Source organism: Hermetia illucens, chromosome 3, assembly GCF_905115235.1.
Source record: "Hermetia illucens chromosome 3, iHerIll2.2.curated.20191125, whole genome shotgun sequence".
In the NCBI taxonomy this organism is placed as follows: Eukaryota; Metazoa; Arthropoda; class Insecta; order Diptera; family Stratiomyidae; genus Hermetia; species Hermetia illucens.
This window is the reverse complement of record NC_051851.1, coordinates 132,162,933-132,181,200: the sequence shown is the minus strand read 5'-3', so window position 1 is coordinate 132,181,200 and position 18,268 is coordinate 132,162,933. Positions and strand designations below refer to the sequence as shown.

The window sequence follows — 18,268 nt, the reverse complement described above, 5'->3', positions numbered from 1 at the left end:
AACATATAAGGGGCTAATATAGACTCAGATCACCATCTCGTTGGCATAGTGTTTCGAGCTCGAATAACTATATACCCCGAAACTCTTCTCACAATCAAGCGGCAATTAACACTGAAGTGATTCATAACAGTCCCCTGTAACACCTATAAGAAGGCAATGAATGCCGCAATAAACGGAGATAACAGAGATTCTGGAGATGAAGCATCACGAACTTTGTCGAGTGGAGAAGCGACTGAACAGAAAAAAGGAAAGCCTGGAGGAAACAGTAAGTCTTTGAACTCGAAAAGTACAGGGAGCAACCGCACCAAATATCGAAGTTTTACGAGCAAGTCAGCAGGATGAAGCCTGCCGAGACAGAGAGGTAAATCTGATTTCCGACAAAACGGACATATTGGTGCGTTGGGGTGAATACTTTGATCAAATGCTCAACAACCAAAATATCGGCGAGTTGAAGGTCCTGCCAACTGAAGACACGGATAAGTGCCACCACCACTTAGCATGGAAAAAACAGTCCGTGCAATTCATCGGCTCGAAAATAATAAGCCGCCAGGAGCCGATAGAATTATAGCCGAACTGGTTAAATATGGAGGTGACCAATTACATCAAGCGGTTCATCAACTTATGCTCAAGGTGTGGGACAGCAAATCAATGCCTGACGCCTGGCAACGGGGCATTATCTACGCCATACATAAAAAAGGGGGATGACACCCAGTGCAGCAATTATAGAGGTATCACGTAGTCGAGTACCATCAAAGATGTAAGATATTCTCCTCTATTTGGTTAGGCTAAATAGCCCCATACGCCCAGAGAATCATCGGCCCATACTAAGGAGGCTTCACTCCAAGCAAATAAGCAACAGATCAAATTTTTTTTGCGGAAAGCGATGAAAAAACCAACCGTCTATGGAGTGGCCTGAAATGGGAACCACCTCGCTGATGATATCCACAGTACAATGGAACCAGGAAGTTGGCGAATCATAATGGGTGACTGCTTTCAGCTGCGAGAACAGGACTATACTTGGTTTCAGAAAATGAGTAACTTTTCATCGTCGCCCGCATCGAAGTACAATGCCACCAAAGTGCCCACTGACTCAGATTTTCTTGGCACATTGGCACACATACTAGCTAATTTGAAAAATTAGTACCGTCCGTGGTACTTCAGTTAAAATTCAGATGTGTTAAATTTGGGGCAGTTTACGGTCCTTCGTATGAATGTTCAAGTCAAAACCTATATTACAAGTTTCTAATAAATGTCTCACATAAGTACACTCGAATAAAAAAATGTTTCACTCAGCTCCGCATGTAAAGGCATGCAATTAACTGATTCACATTTGAAGGCTTTATCGAACTTCATTCCAATAGGCCCAAATGTGTCCAACTAAAATATGTGCGACAGACAGACAAACAGGCAGACAATCGCGTAATAATGACAGCAATGACGGCTCTAGATTGCGTGGAAACATAATAAACATACAATGGAACCATGACCTAGAAATCTGTCGTTGCCTATTCTCAAAGGCTTTAACGAAGGCTGATAAGTGGAAAAGGTGATGTATCCCATCACATTTCCAACGTGCGCGTATAATTGTGATCGCATCGCAAACACAAGGTATTCACGCAGTTGTAAATGGTGCAAAATTCGGAAGAACTTTAGCAGAGGCTGAATTTTCCACGAAATTTAATTTCAATCTTATTTTTTAAACCGAAGCCTTCAATACCGTGAATCACATTCGTTCAGGAAAAAAAATTATAGATCATTAATTGGGAACCAGCGGCAATTATAATGATCTACTGATGTTACCCCGAAGTAATAATGCCAATCTACACGCAAAATAACATTTTCGAGGTTGGTAGATCCTAAAAATGTCGTAACTTTTGAAAAAGATTCGCCAAGGAAAATGATTTGTTGTTGTAAGCTACGGTAGAAGGACGTCCTAAAAGGAACAATCAATCCTGGAATCTTGTTAAAAAGAGAAGAAGCCGCTGGTTGTTGATGCTGGCTGGGGTAATTCACTGCTGAACACGCGTTTGTCAATCAGGTGCGTCTTTTTACTAAGTGAAGGAGCTACAGAATCTGGGACGCAAAACGGGACAGCTTTGTTAACTATTGAGCTTCAGCGCTACATGGGATAAAAACTCTACGACTCAAATGAAAAATCATTTTTTTTTTGTGGAAAAATTTATATTTATTGTTCAACGCGGCGTTCCTCCAGGCTTGGTATACATTTCGTAGTGTCAGATTGTGCCTCAAAGTAAGCCTCTTCATTCGAGAAAAATCTCTTCCATTGCGAGCCCGTTCCCAAGTTCGGGAACCAAAACTGTTCGCCCCATACAATGTTTGAGGAGGGTTGTAGTTGGAAAGATTTTCCTATTTGCGATCATCATCATCATCAACGACCCAACAACCGGTATCCGGTCTAGGCCTGCTTTAGTAAGAAACTTCTGACATCCCGATTTTGCGCCGGAACTCCAGACATCTCGGTGTAGCGCGAGGTCCGCAAATTCGCAGATCATGTTGGTGCATTATAGCGATCTGCCTTTTTTTCTTCTTCGGTTGTTTTGGGTGTCTTTTGCATTTCTGAATTTAGAAAAAGGGTTTGACCGTGTGACACATGAACTTATCTGGTATGCTTTACGACAACACTTAGCGCCAGAAGAACTCATGCGCTGGGTGCAATTGCTCTGCCACAATTCGAAGTATGGTGTGTGTATCAAAACGGCTTCGTGTCTGTTGGTGTTCACGAATAAAGTGCCCTCTCACCACTCCTCTTTGTTCTTGATATGGACACCGTTGCACGGGATATCCGATATCCAGCGCCCTACGCATTGCTTTATGCAGATGATGTTTTCCTAGCATCTAACATCTCGAGCAACTTGTCCAAAAATGGAATGATCGCCTCATGTAACACGGTCTCAGATTAAATCTAAACGAAACAAAATGTTTGACCACCAATCCCCATGAAACAGGCACAATTACTATCAGGAGAAGTGATCTGCCCAGAACTGAGCGATTTAAATACCTCGGGTCAACGCTATCAGCCAATGGAGAACTACGTTATGAAATTGCTTCAGACATTAGCGCAGCCTGGATGAAGTCGCGTTCCACAACTTATGTTGTTTGTGATCGATGTATCAAAGAACGTCTCAGATCTATCTATCGCAATGTCGTCCGCCCTGTCGCTTTCTATGGTTCTGAGTGTTGGCCGACTATAAAAGATAATGAACGGCGTCATGCGGTAATGGAGACAAAGATGTTGCGTTGGACTAGTGGGATGACACGGTTTGATCACATCCGTAATGAGGATATTTGCGATCGATATGAGGTTGCACTGATCGCGGAAAAATTGTGAGAGAGGCGCCTTCGATGGTATGGTCATGCAATTCGTGCTAACGAGAATTCACTTGCCAAGATTGGCCAGAACATCGAAGTCCATGGTAAACGTCCAAAAGGCAGGCCGAAACAACGGTGGCTTAATACGCTAGATGGGGATTTAAAAGCCTCGAGATTGCACCCAGATCATGCATTCGATAGAGGTAAATGGCGAAACCGTTCACGACGAGACGACTCCGCTTATGAATGGGACAAAGGCTGCAGAAAAAGAAGAGGAAACAGTGTTTCGTATAGTCTTTACAAGCCAAATTTGCTCTTTGACTTCGTCATCTTTTGTCTCAGTTGGGCCGTACATGTTAACAAACCATATATTAACTGCTTTGATGCGAAACGCACACAATGTTTCGTGTATGGGTTTGAAGTGTGCAACATTTGCTTTAAAGTCCCTATCTACGGTAAAAACGACTCAAATCTCATTTTGCCCTGATAACTTCCCACTGTTGAAGATTGCGTGCAACCTTAAGTCGGTTACCTCGCCACTAATCCAATTCGCTTCATGGACTGGTAGAAGCCTAATTTTGTTCTTGCTGGTCTGTTGAAGTAGGTTTTTGGCAGCAGAAATTTGTTTAGTGATCTAACATTCCAAACAAATCAAAATTGTTTGTCATAAAGTTTGTGATTGGATTCCAGCAGAGAAGATTGCTTTTGAAGACAGTAGTAAACCCATCCACATGAAGGAACACTCTCTACGCATCACATACCTATAAAGGATGTTTGTTTTTGACCCTGTGTTGGCCGTTCCACATATTTTCAGCCTTAGGGGGAGTGGCGGTAAACTAAGTAAAATAGTATCTAGTAACGACTTCTAGTTAGGAGCTAGTAACACACGAAAAAATTAGCTAGAAACTTGCAAATTAGCTGAGCGTGGTTTTTTGCAAGTAAAAAAATTTCCAAAACTTTATATGATCCATTAGGACATGTTTTCCAGGTAAAAACTTGTTTTTTTGTGTAGCGGTCCCTTTAATATTCTAGTATTATAGTAATGCGCGTATTTCGGCAAAAGCTTACACCAGAAAAACGCAATTCTAGCTTATTAATTTCATCACCACCAATGAGGAAGCCTATCTAACATTAGCATCCAAACATAATAATTACGAATGTCAGCTTCAAAATATAAATCTGAAATGCGTAATTCAACTACAAAAAAATATTTGATCGAATACATCAAATCAAATCTGATGCAAGTGCGTTATCACCTCTTCTACTGAAATGAATTGTGTAAATATTTATCAGTGAGTGTAGAGTCACACTTGCATTCACTCTCAAGGCATATCTGGGTCAAATCAGGGAACTTTCAACAGAAATTCAAATTAAAGATTCACCAGCCATGATAGCCTCTCTTATCGCCGCCTATTAGGAAGAAGTAAACTTAACTATTACAATTAAGTTACTGATTACAATGCGTGCGGCAGCATTAGGGTCACGTAAATATTACAAATTTGAAATCTTCAGCGATAACGACGTGGGTGATGTCTATTTTTGAGGAATAACAATTATGGTATCAATTAATAACCATTACTTTTATGAGCATTTAATTATCAAGATGTCTTTTTGAACTGGGTATTTCTGCATCTATTTTTACTAAGGTCGGAAGCAAATCGGAAAAAAAATTGAGAAATGTTCCTTTTACGTATTAACTATATTGAAAAGGTAATCTTATTTTGGGGTATTCTTATTTTAATGGAGGCATCATACACAGTAATCCTAATTTAAAGGAAATGAATGCAAGAAATAGCAATCAAATCAATAATGGGGAGCAAAAAAGATTAAATTTTGTTTTCTAAATTCCGAATAAAGAGTTTTTATTACTCATATGCCGGTATTTCGAGGACCAGTTGTACATGTATGACTCATTCTAAAAAACGTAATCTAAACAGGAACATCATTATTGGTTATGAACTGTCTTTTTACAGTATCTAACCTTTTAAATAAAAACCTAACTCCAATCTTCAATCATCTTTTTAAAGCTTTTCAGCTGTCTTCACATCAAATGGAAATGACATGGAAAATATTTTCCGTGTCACTGTTTAGCATAACACGATGCCATCAATCATTTAGCGAAATAAGTCAACCGTACAAACATATGTAGGACTTATAGAAATAGTTATCGGCCGTCACATTGAATGCGCCAGCAATCTCTCAAGAAGTTGATGCACTTGCATTGCATATGTACATGCACTTCATACTGCATAACCGCTTTCTGGGTTGTTTCTCATAGAAGACATTATGACCGAAATGATGAACTAAAGAAAACATCAAGAAAATCCTCAGAATGGACACAATTTCTTGAAGAGAAAAAGTAATAAAAGTCTTGTGCACTGGTTCAATGTCTATTGGGGTTTCAGCACTTAACTCAGAAGAGGTTGTACATCGATGAATGGCGGAGCTTTATCATGTTTTATGTGAACTTATTTTCCCATGAAAAAATTGTGCTTATTGAGATGAAAATGATGGATATCGACCGTATTTTATCATTACTTTATTATAATTCGATACATTGGGCGAGTTAGGAGCAACACCATTTGGAAGCGAATCGTCCACAGTACATTAAATCGATGTCGTTCATCTAACCATCTCCAACCTACTATATGTACAAGGTATCAATCTTGAGGCGATATCCGTAAAGCCTCAAGGATCTTAATTTCAGGTAAAAACTGCAGATGCCGCGGAAATGAATGCTTAGGTAACATCACCGTGAACTTTTTCGCCCTGGATTCAAAACAGTTTTGGAAGTAATCGTTTCTGCATGTATGATTTGAGTTGAGGTCGCACTTTGTCGCTTCCTACTAATTTCATACATTGTTTCCACCTTTCCTTACTGCCAACTCAAATGAGTCTTACAAGCAGTGTTGACTTTTTTGTACCAAAGGTACTAAGTTTAACCTTTTGAAGTTCAATAGCACCTGAGTACTTTTTCTCATTTTTCAGTACTTTTCAAACAAACCCGAAACGAAGTTAATATTTGGCAATATCAAATGCTGATGACTGATAAAAGAATTGCGAACTCTTGGCCGCGTTCGAGAGAAGAATCCTCCGAAGAATTGTTGGCCCCCTACATAACGACGAAATCTATGAGCGATACCATGACTGTCAAATTGTGGATGAAATCCGACTTAATAGATTACGGTGGGCGGATGATTCAGCCCGCAAAGGCTATAAGGGAAATATCTATGGCAGATAAAAGGCAAGGCAAACCCTGCCTGAGATGGACCGATGGCGTAGGTCAGGGCGCCAGACAGCTTTTAGGGATATCGAATTGGTGGACCTCGGCGCAAAACCGGGATATCTGAAGTTCCTTATTAAGGCAGGCTTAGACCGAATACCGGTTGTTGCGCCGTTGATGATGATGATGATGATAAAATGACCGAAAAGTTGAACTTGGAACCTTTTTGGTGCATGTCGTGAAATAGGTAAAAAATTGAAATTGAATGAATGCAGTCTATCACGTCATAAAATGTATAAAATAACCCACAAAGTTTATCATAAAGTGTAACTATCCACTGCGGAAGTTAACAACTCTAAAACAACGCGACGTCATTCGTAATTCAAATAAAAGTTGGTCCAAAAGCGACACAAGACTGGAAGATGTCAGAACATGCCCGGGTGCACATGAGCACTTCTAGAACATACGCGGAGTATTGTGGATAGCGAATTTTTCTAGTCGACCGGCCAGAACAGAACCCTTCATCTCCGAATCTCCGTGTCAATGAGGGTGTTGTCAAAATCTTCGTTTTCAGCAGAAGTAAAGCCAGGATTTTGTAGGTAAGCCAATACGAAGCTTAAAAATTACGACACACATTACAACTCGCAAACATGGCCGGGATGGGGGGTTTGAAAGCGACGAGAGTGAATAGTTTCATATTCGAGTAGAACATGAAGAAGATTTATCCTCTAATGTACTGTGTATTAATTTGTAACAAAACGTAATGTTAGGCATAGAACAATCGTCTTTCGTTTAGTAGTACAAGAACTCCAAGTACGCTCCTTTTCAGCCCGAGAAAGATTATTGTATAATGTCCCATGCCCACTCTATATGCTTCCTCGACCAGTGAACCTTAAGTTGATTGAAAATCTATAGCATCTATAGCAATGAATTTAGGAAGTTACTCTATCTTTCCATTTCAATTCGTTGCTGTTTTAGAATTGTAATTGCATACATAACATTCAAATTGAAGTTGAAATTTGGTTGGCTTTTAATTTTCATTGTATCGTCTAATGTTCAGATGTGCGCTCTTCAATCTCTGCTCCCCTAAAACAAGGTTCTAACCACATTTTTGTAGACACATTTTACAATATACACGGTTATGACATAAAATACAATAACAGGAGAGTTGGAAATCTTTTATTTTTCCTTGAATCTAGGTACCCTCATATAAAAGTAATATTTAGTATCTTTTTGTGATACTTTTTAGTACCATAGTTTTCCAGCTCCCGACAACATTGCTTAACATACAATACACCACCAAAGATTTTCCTGTATAGTTGAGTCATTAAATCTGTAATTATCTTTGCTTCCAATAATATACAAGTGGCTTCATATCAAACTTTCTACGTTTGGCTGTTGCAAGGATCAATGAAAAAATATGTTTACATTTCGCTACTTGAAGATTGCGCCTAATCTCATTGTTGAAAACTTGCCTTGATGGATGCGCGTATCATCCATAATGAATCCCCTCAGGGGTCGTTAGCGACCTTTAAAGGGACGCTTATGATACGGGGTGTGACGTCCCCGAGGTGCCCGAGTAAGTAGTTCTGACCCCTAGCTGGCAGTGTACCTGCTTCCTAGGTAGTAGCCTTGAGAAGGCTTATCGATGAAGAGCGAACTGCGACCGGTACACGAGCAAACCGAATGACTGGTACGCGTCGGGACACACTAGGAGTCTGCGGAGCCGTTGACAACTCTCTGTCGACGTCGATGGGGTGTGAGCGTAGCGCTACCAAGGTGGTAGTTGAGACGTGTATCAGTAGCCAGCCCCTTCGGGACCGTGGTCGGGTAGTGTGCATTGAACCGGTGCTAGTAGACCGCGTTGCCCCGAGCGAGCGCTGATTCGTCCGTGAATTCCGCTAATCAGCTAAGCATAGGTCATGCCTCAGGGAAGTGGGGTATAGGCTGTGGCCCCGAAAGTACACCCGTTCCTGTCTATTGCCGCCAGCTCCCTTGCACGGGATGCGCTGGTTAGTTTTTCATGTTGAATAAACATACATTAATAAAAAAATCGACGAAACAACAGGGAAGGAGGGAAAGCTGAGTGCGTTTGGGGGCAGTATAAAAATGCGTCGTTCACCGCAGCGATCAGCGGAAAAGGCAGCGAGGGCTGACAAACCCGATGTGCCGCCGGGGCGCGCAAATAAAGAGGAAGCCCTATCAAGTGGCGCGATTGACCGTGCGGAGATGGCGACTTCAATACCTTGTAGTGCCCCTGTTCCGGAAGAAAGGTCAGTCAGAATCGCTAGTCCTAAGCAGACGGATTCGGACACAAACCGAGCACTTTCCGCTGAGAACGCTGCTTGCCTCGAACGGACCGCAGATAGCCCACTGCAAAGCGAACTGGGGAGAAAGCGGAAAGAGGATGACGTGCCCGAAGGAGACTTTATCGAAGTAGTTTCCAGGGTCCAAAAAAAGAAGGCCAAGAAGGAAAAAAGAAACTGACTCCGCCGCTAGAGACACATCTGTCCAAAGGTAAGGAGACTGCCAACCAAAAGTCAGGAGCAGAAAAGACGAGGAAACGGAGAAGGACTAGACCGTCGGCTCTGCTCATTAATTAATTGGAATGAAATAAAATGTTGTTTCCCGTAATTTTTCGGATAGTAAAATATTCTACGGTAAGCATATCTGTGCCGTTCAGATAATTTTACTCCGTTTTACGTTAGCATTTTATAGTTTTGAGCTTGACTTTTCATTTGTGTAAATTTTCTAATTGCGACTGAGGTGTGAATCTGGGCCAAATCAAGACAATAATCTTACGAGCAAGCGCAATGCTGAACACATTGCCTCCTAGCATACCAGTAAAATCTCGAAACGGGATGCTCAAACCCACATTAAGACCTAGGTTTAAAGTGGAGAATACAACAATTTATATTGATACAAGACAAAAACAAAAAAATTCGTTCGAAGCATTAATTTTGACAATGTCTTCTTAATCCTAGATTTTTGCTGGAAACTCCGTACCGTATTAGTGATCTCCAAAACACGCTAACTTATCTATTCCTTCTTCCCTACAAAGAAGAGAATTTGAAAAGGAAACCTGGTAAAATCCCGTCTTTGCTGATTGAACTCCGAAAGTCCATCGGGGACTAACCATGCTTGAAAATTAGGCACAGGATTACACTACATTCCTCCGTTTTGAACCGAATACCTCCCGATAACGAAAAAAAGGCTTTAATACATCATGAGGTTCGAAACGTAAAGATGATCACTTCCATGTCTGCCAGCTAGAACGAGAAAGAGTGGAGTAGTGGCAACGACCAGACACAGGTACACGCTATGTACTTCCGTTTATAACGTAATACTGTTTGTTTTACCCGACAAAGTTAACCGAGTACGGACTGTGTTAGCGAGGAGCAGGCATAATATCTCCCTACCTACCCTTTCCAATCGGATTCTTGCACACTATTTGCTTTTTTCTCGAGGAAGAATCAGTAAGGTTGAAACTTAAAGTAAGTATCATCAATCACATAAAGGCAAAGAGAGGTAGTTCCCAAAAGCTCGAATGATACCACCTTCCAGTCTCCAACCAAAAATCTCAGTATTTCAGAGACTTAAGGGGACTCTCTTTTGCGAGACCTAAGCCTGAAACACAATATAAACGAAGGTCCAGCGCCTGGCCGCTTTTCCCGCGATATCTCAGAGGGTTCCCTTGCGAAGTGCACATTTAAATGCACTCATAAGAATAACGCTAGGATGGGAAACAAACCTTAGGAACACATACTTTCGGCGAAAAGGAGCTTAGAAAATGACATCGCTTCATTTTCTAAGCTAATGTGGAGTGTACATGGAAACAAAATTGAGAAATAAATGTATCCCTATTCGACACATAAAAACCATTTTTCGCATCACGTCCATTTGAACTTCGGTTTGAACTTCGCGCGATATCCTCTTTTTGTATTTCAGGTTCCCGTATGGCCAGCGTATCGGATTGAGGAACACGCGAAAATTTAGGTATGACCTAAAATAGACTGATGTGTCAAAAAAGCTGTAGTAGACACGCAACTATAGTGAATCAAATTATCATCCCATGCAGTTCATTACGGTAGTTTCGGTGTACTCTACATTGTATAGGAAGTGACAACGGTTCTTTTTGAAAAAAACGCGCGGTTGTTTGGGGGGACCGCCTTGTTCGTAACTAGTGTATTGGGGGTTAACACGCTTGTCCCAAAAATATCAAAATTGTTGTAAGTATGGGATGCAATGAATAAGGCCACTAGAACGAAGTGGAATGGACAAGACCGCGCACCGCAGAGGGATGTGATCCTATTAGCGAAATAGAGTTTATGGCGCTCCCACCCGCCCCACCACGTGATGTTTGATAAAGGGGCAATATTATATTGGGTTGGGGGAAAAGAAATGTCGTATTTGTGATTGAAATTTGACGCTTTATTTAACATACTTAGAATTATCCGATTTAAGTCAAATTTGCGCCGTTTTGTTCGCAAACTTGTTGCCATTTAGAAAGCAACTTCATTATCCCCCCTTATAACCCCGCCCCCTCCTTATTTGGAAAAAACTCAGACAGCTAGTTTTCGCAAGCCTCTTTTGAGGTCAACTTAGTAGCACCAGCAGCGTTTTTCATGGACTCGAAAAGATGGTAATAAGTTGGTGCCAGGTCCGGACTATACGCTGGGTGCAATAAGACATCCCATCCGTTGTCCTGGTGGAACGCAGCACCATTCCTTGACCAATTCTGGCCCCTTCTGGTCAATCGGAACGGTCGAATTGCTTATAGTAGAGGGTCTGGCCATAGTTGAGCAGCTCATAGTTGATGACTCTCTTCCAATCCCACCAAACACATAGCAGATCCTTCCTGGCCGTCAATCCGGGCTTGGCGATGGTTTGGACCGGCTCGCCGCGCTTCGACCACGATCTTTTTTACTTGAGGTTGTCGTACGTGATCCACTTTTCATCACCAGTCACCATCCGCTTCAAAAATGAATCGAATTCGTTGATTCGATCCAAGAGATATTTCTGCGTCAACTCATGTGGCACCCAATCATCCAGCTTTTTTTGGAATCCAATCTTCTGCAAATGGTTCCAAACGGTTTTATGGACTATACCCAATTCCTGGCCAATCGAGCGAATGCTGACATGCCGGTCTACTTGGATGATTTCGACGATTTTATCGGTTTCTACGGCGATTGGCCTACCAGTACGGGGTGTATCTTCGACATCCACTGAATGAAATCAATCGAACCAAAGCTGTGCTGTGCGAATCATTACAGTATCGAGCCCATAAACTTCACAAATTTTTTCGGCCGGCTTCGTTGCATTTTTACCTCTCATGTAGCAAAAATGTAAAATATGACGAAATTCTTGCTTGGAGGACTCCATTTTTGACGCACTATAACCTGAAATTGAAACGTACGATCACAACACTTTCAAAGAGATACTTATAGTACAGATTGTCGTCTTTAAATCGCCGTATAGTATGACCCGATGCGATAAGTACAACACAAGATATGTTTAAGTGTCGCCACCTATTGACAAAACACGACATTTCTTTTTCTCCAACCCAATATTATTAAGTGCGCTTGCCTGTCCCGTGATGCAATATCTTATAAAGGCTCCGTGGCGAGACCGATTGGGAAAAGATGGTTTAGAATTGTGCATGGCGATTTTCAATGTCTTTCACCTCTACAAAAAGGAACAAAGAAGGACACGCAGGAAATAGACGATCTTAAAAAAAATGAATTTAATCTCATAAAAGTAGAGCAAAGCAGCGAAATTCTGTATGCCAACTGGCTCCATGTTTCCATCAGTTGTTCAAAATTGCTTGCTGATTCCACCCAATGGAGAAGAAAGTGTTTTAAGCGCTTTCAATAGTTGAATGTGAAGATAGATCGAGTGCCTGTGTGAAGCCTAGCCGAGCAACAAAGTGGGAAGATTGATATCATATATCTATCCGATTATTGAAGTTTGGAGCTGGGATCGAATATATTCCATGATTTCATAAAATATCATGACTGTAGAGCCTCGCGTTGGACACCAATTGTTATGATTACGATAGTCGCTCTGAATGGTCACTAGGCTGTATGGCGATTGTAAAGTACTTAAACGCACAGTTATAAAAAGAAACACAAAATAATTCCGTCACTTTGTCTTTATTTCTCAAGATCTACACTCTTCTATATCTTCTTCTATTCTATTATTTCACCGCGTATCTTCGATTGAGATCCTTTCTTATCTTAAAGCGTAAAACTGGACAAGTGGAAGGGTTTCAAGCTAAACCTGTTTTCACACACACATATTCACCACACACATGTATTATTGGAAGATCTCCGTCGAGATCTGTTCCCAATTTTCTCATTTGTGTAGGATTGCAAGCTATGGCAACAAGTTAGTACGTCTACTAATTGCGTGTTACCATGCTCGTCCTACACGTTTAACTAAACCTCTTCCACGACAATTATTACATAGTTTTCATCCGATTGCGCATTGATAATCAATGAGTCGGAGACACTTTAACTCTCATTGCACATTCCGAATACGAAATAAGTGAGAGACATAGAACTCATATTTTGTCTCAGTTTTAGCTTTTTACACATTTCGATTTCACCACTTAACAGCGATCATGCTAAAGACGTTTCTAGTATGGATCAGCCCTTTACAATGCTGAAAAAATGCCAGAATATCACCGCTTCTCAAATATTCATCGATTCTAAGCAAGCATATGATGCCATTGATCGAAATGTTCTACATATTATGATAATGCGTGATGTAGAAAGCCCTGCTGACGAGAATGGCAATGCCGATAGCACAAGTCAAGATCCAAAACGATTGAGAAGCACATTTCAGATACGAATCCACAATGTGTAGATATTTTTCTTTTTTATTTAAGCTGGCTTTAGACCACGTCAAAGGGAAATTCATGGCATCTACTACATAAATTTAACCAAATAGCAGCTTATGTAACAACCATATAATATGGGAGGATTCCACCCGTCTACGAGTGAAATTTTTATAACTCTAGTATTTTTAAAGAGCCAACCTTTAATTACACATGTCACAAGATGACAGGCCGAAATGGAGACGTTTCATCGCCGGATTCTAGAGCTCACTGAGGTATTCAAAGGGAAATACACGGCCCACCAATGAAAAATTCTAGAAAAAAATCGAAACTTCGGGCGCATCGCCTAAAATTATTCTAGCGTGCATACAGAAATACCCTTACCAATGATTCAGACTGATCTAGGGCATTTATTCTCCCCAGGAAGACCCTGCACGCTTTTCTGCGTTCCGACTTGAGCTCAAGCGGAAAAAGGCGTACATCTCGCTAGCTTATATGGCTCAAGACTCATCAATTCCACCAGAGTAACTACAAGACTACGACGTCAATGCTAGACATACACTTCAAGGCAGTTTGGAAATCTAGGAAAGAAGAGTCTCTCTTTGACATTGTTATCAACACAGACCTATCAATGTATAACAGGAGCAGTACACAAACCTTCCGCTTCTCCAGGTTGGAAGACTGCGACGCTTGGGAGGAGGTCCTTGATATCATCGTACTAACCGACAATTGGATGGAGAACTGTAGAATGTCAGATCAGAGATCCTTCTTAGATCACAGTTGGATACTCTTCAGTCTAAATATCGCTGTATAGGTCACCAACCCCTTCAAAGACCCTAGGATGATCGACTGGAGGAAATTTGATTTAGTTGACAAGAACAAATTCTAAGATGCACAAATCGGTAGCATTGGCATGACATACGATTGGAGTCAAAGGTAGGGTTCTGGAAAAGGTATTCGAAACCGATTTCATATCCTGCAAAATAGAGCAAAAGGACTCTCGCACCTTGGTGGAATCAAGACCTGTCAAAACTCAGGGAGATGTTAACATCTACTACAGGCACAAATACGGGCAGCCATGCAAGGGTCTGAAAAGTTAAGTCTTTCGCGTACGTATTGTGATCCTGGAGACGCAGGCGCGTGGTTTTCATACCCAATGCGGACGGGCCTGACCGCGAGTCTGCGAAGAACTTCAGCCTCATCTTTTGCGTGTTCAAGGCCTTAGAGCACATCCTGAACATTCACTTAAGAATGAGCATGGAAATGATGCGTTTCGCATTGGAGATGTCTTATGCATTGAATAATATCATGCTTAAACCCAGAATAGTTCAATTTGAATTGAGAGGTAGCCACTTGAGGGAGCTGTGAGCAGGGGAACGCTCCAGGGAGGCGCCATCTCTCCAATACTCTGGTGGATAACGATGGATAAAATTCTACGCATATTGGATAGCAGCGGGGTAAGGATGTTTTCTTCCATCCAACCAAAACGAAGCTAAAGCTGTTTAGCACCAAGACAAGGGTATCTGAATTCCACCTTCCGCGGCATAATAAAAAGATTGGCACTTTCTTCAAATGTAAAGTATTTGGATGTGATCCTGGAGCTGGGAAGCTGCCATCCTGTGTGAATGATATGAACTTTGCTCCTTCGCTCTCCCCACAGCCGTCAAGGTATTAGGAATTTGTGGCATCAAAATCACAGCGATAATTGGGCTCCACGAAGCGGCCAATATCACCTACTCTACTCTTACGGGAAATGCCTAAAACTCTAAACGGAGAGGCCTCATTGCGATAATTGTGGTCGGGCTGGACATCCAGGCAACTATCGCGGAAAGCCAAAAAAGTAGTTTCCAACAGAAAAGCGAACAAAGCTGAAAAAATGGCTAGGAAAATAGTTCGCAGATGTCACGAGGCCCGGTCAATCCGGGGTTCTTTAGGCGAGCAGACATCCAAAAGAGATAAAGGTGGTGCGACGGAAAAAGTTTGTAGTACAAATAATATCTTGGCAATAGGGAAGGGTCCATTCGATCATTCATTCATTCATATATCAGAATGATGAATTCTTTCGTTTATTATTTTATTCAAAAGCCTATCAGCACTGACAACGAAAAATGGATTTCCTTTCAAAATTAAAGCCCTTAATTGACATTTTATTTTATCGTGTGTAAGAATTAGGACTTTAACGAAAAAGCGTGAACAACACACTGAACTCAACACGATGAAGTTCTGTCCAAGAGATGAGAGTAGAAGCGGTATACAATGTATGAAATGAAGCATGAGAATATCAGAAATAAAATTCCGAAAGCTACAAGAAACTGGTCATCCAGGAGCCATGAAAGTGATGAGAGGACAATATAAGTGCAACCCACAAATCATCCATAATTGCTGGAATTATAGAATGTGGTCGATTGATATGGATAGACACAACCAATCAGGGAGGTTAAAATCCGAATTGGACCTTAGCGCCACCGGGAAGAAAACCCAGAGCTAGGGAACTTCAATTATAGTAATAATCATAATTGAGCATATCTTTATTTGCAGACAGTTTCGACCGTGAATTCATCTTGCTACATGGAAGTGAACACACTTTCTCATAGAATCTTGCTGAACTAGCAAGATCAGCATCTGCTAACACAATGCCCATCATATGACGAATTCTGGTCCTTTTCTCAGTTTATTTTTTTTTGCTTTGAAAGGTATTGAAAATGTATAAAGAATAATAAAGTTTATTGCCTGGTGTGGAGCGAAGGTAAACTTTTTGACGGAATTAGAGGGCACTGTCAGTCAGTCCCTCTCTGTTCGCAACTGACGAAAGGAAGAGAGACTGTATCCATTTTGTACGGAAATAATATTAATTTTGATTGGGGACCGTGGTCGTTGGAAATAACTACAGTCGCTCCAATTCTTGATTCACTTCTAAGAAAAACGGATTCAATTGCAACAAAGCGTACCTCTCTAGGAAGTCAAGAGCTAAAGTTCTATTATTTCAATATCCAGTGCAGAATCCACAAAAGTTCAGAACCCCTGTTGCTTTCATCGTTCAGATTTCTAACAAATGAAAACTGCGGAAAACCGTCTGCTCGGAGATTGGTGTCAAGACTCTTCGTTTGTGGAACATCACGAAATAATGACGGAAAAATGTGATATCCCAAGAATCACGATAGCCTTCGAATCGCATTCATCATACATAAATGGATAAAACATTTCAAGTGGTTGACACGTCTAACAAGACATCGAGCTGATACAGAAGAAACTAGAAAAGCGACATTTTCGCTGGATAGAAGCTGACTTCTCTTACATACCAGCATCAGTTGATTGGCTTTCTGAGATTTTCTCCTCAAGCCCTTAATGCAAACTCCAATCTATATCCAAAGCTGTGCGCATCTTGCGCTTCAACTACTTCTATTGATTCTAAACTTTCCAATAACTAAACGACAGACTATCGGGAAACTATCATTATCGAATTGATAGATTTTCCTCTCTCAGACGTGTGACATTGATAACTTGCTTAGGCATTAGATGAGCGTGTTTTTTCCTCGCATTTGTGTGGAAATGGGGTCATTTGGCCAGGATGTGTCCCGAAGGCAGATATGTCAGAAAAAGATTGATATGTTTTGAACTGTTAAGTGAAGTTTCTACTTCTACAGGGCATAAACGGTAATGTAACGTTTTAAATGTTACATCGTGATGGATTTGTTTTGATGGACAGGTGCATTTAGTCACGCTAGGGGGAGCTTCCAACGGAAAACAGCTTAAATTATAGATATAAGAGCAAACTTTCAATTACAGATTCAAATTTGTACATAAGTCTGCATTTTGATGCGCTTGAATGAGATAATAAGTATGAAATGTTCATAACTTACCATAAAACCAGCAACCTGCTTCGCCGAATCGTGGTCGTAGCAAATTATCATCAGTTCCCGAGGGAATGTTGTCCAGAACGATAGCCACGCCAGAAATAATAAGTGGTACGCCCCACGCGTAGACACGATAGATTCGTAGCCGGAACATTTCTTGACCTTTTTCTAAGGATGTAGGACGGAAATCGCTGCAAAAATGAAGTAACAAGGAATTAATAAGGTTGTTAGTTATGCTATCTTTTAGAATGAATCAATACTTTTTATTCAAATTTTTTGGATTAGTATTCAAGCGTAGCAACATATACTTATAAAATTTGATTACTTAATGGAAAGCCTGTCAATTCTACAGTTTACTTGTGGATTTTGTCTCTGATTCCGCTTCATACTTGCATTAGAAGAATGCAAATTGGTTTGATTTTGAGTTTTTCTTAGCTATTAGTGAAATGGGAAGAGCGCCAGATCTACAACGTTTAGACTATCAAAAGTTAGATGTACAATCTAGAACCATTTTGATATTACAATATGCGGTAAGATAACTTAGTGACTTATGATGTAGAATCATGTAGGTAAGAATAACCATTACTCGGCTCAAGGAGTAGCAATATACCGCAAAGGAATCGTTCAAAACCATTGGGTTGCAGGTTTGATAAAAGCATCGGTTCTGGAGACTAGGAGGAAATAAAGTTATGACGCATAGAGAAATTGTATTAGGTTGTTGCCCAAGAAATGGTCGATTTCGCAATCAAGTATCAAACCACCACCAGTTGGGGCTGTTGGTGTCGGATAATGAAGTATAAATACTCCTACATTCAATCAAGGAGTCACAACAGTGAATAACAAGTCGGTCAGGTATAAAAGGTTTTGTGTTTCCCTACGTGAGGAGCATAACGTAGTTCTCCATTGGCTTATAGCATTGACCCGAGATATTGAAATCGTTCAGTTCTGGGCAGGTTACTGCCATTGCCAGAACTGAGCGATTTAAGTATCTCGAAGGGCAGGTTACCCCCATTGCCAGAACTC

At 40.9% G+C, this 18,268-nt stretch overlaps 1 protein-coding gene across 2 annotated transcripts in view; it reads right to left on the bottom strand.

Annotated features, from left to right (window-relative positions):
* LOC119651391 (probable G-protein coupled receptor Mth-like 1) overlaps positions 1-18,268 on the bottom strand; it is a 304,680-nt gene that overhangs the window by 24,937 nt on the left and 261,475 nt on the right. For both annotated transcript variants that reach the window (XM_038054972.1, XM_038054973.1), the window contains exon 3: positions 17,252-17,436. In XM_038054972.1, coding sequence (XP_037910900.1) covers positions 17,252-17,436 — 185 coding nt within the window. The remainder of the gene's footprint in view (positions 1-17,251; positions 17,437-18,268) is intronic.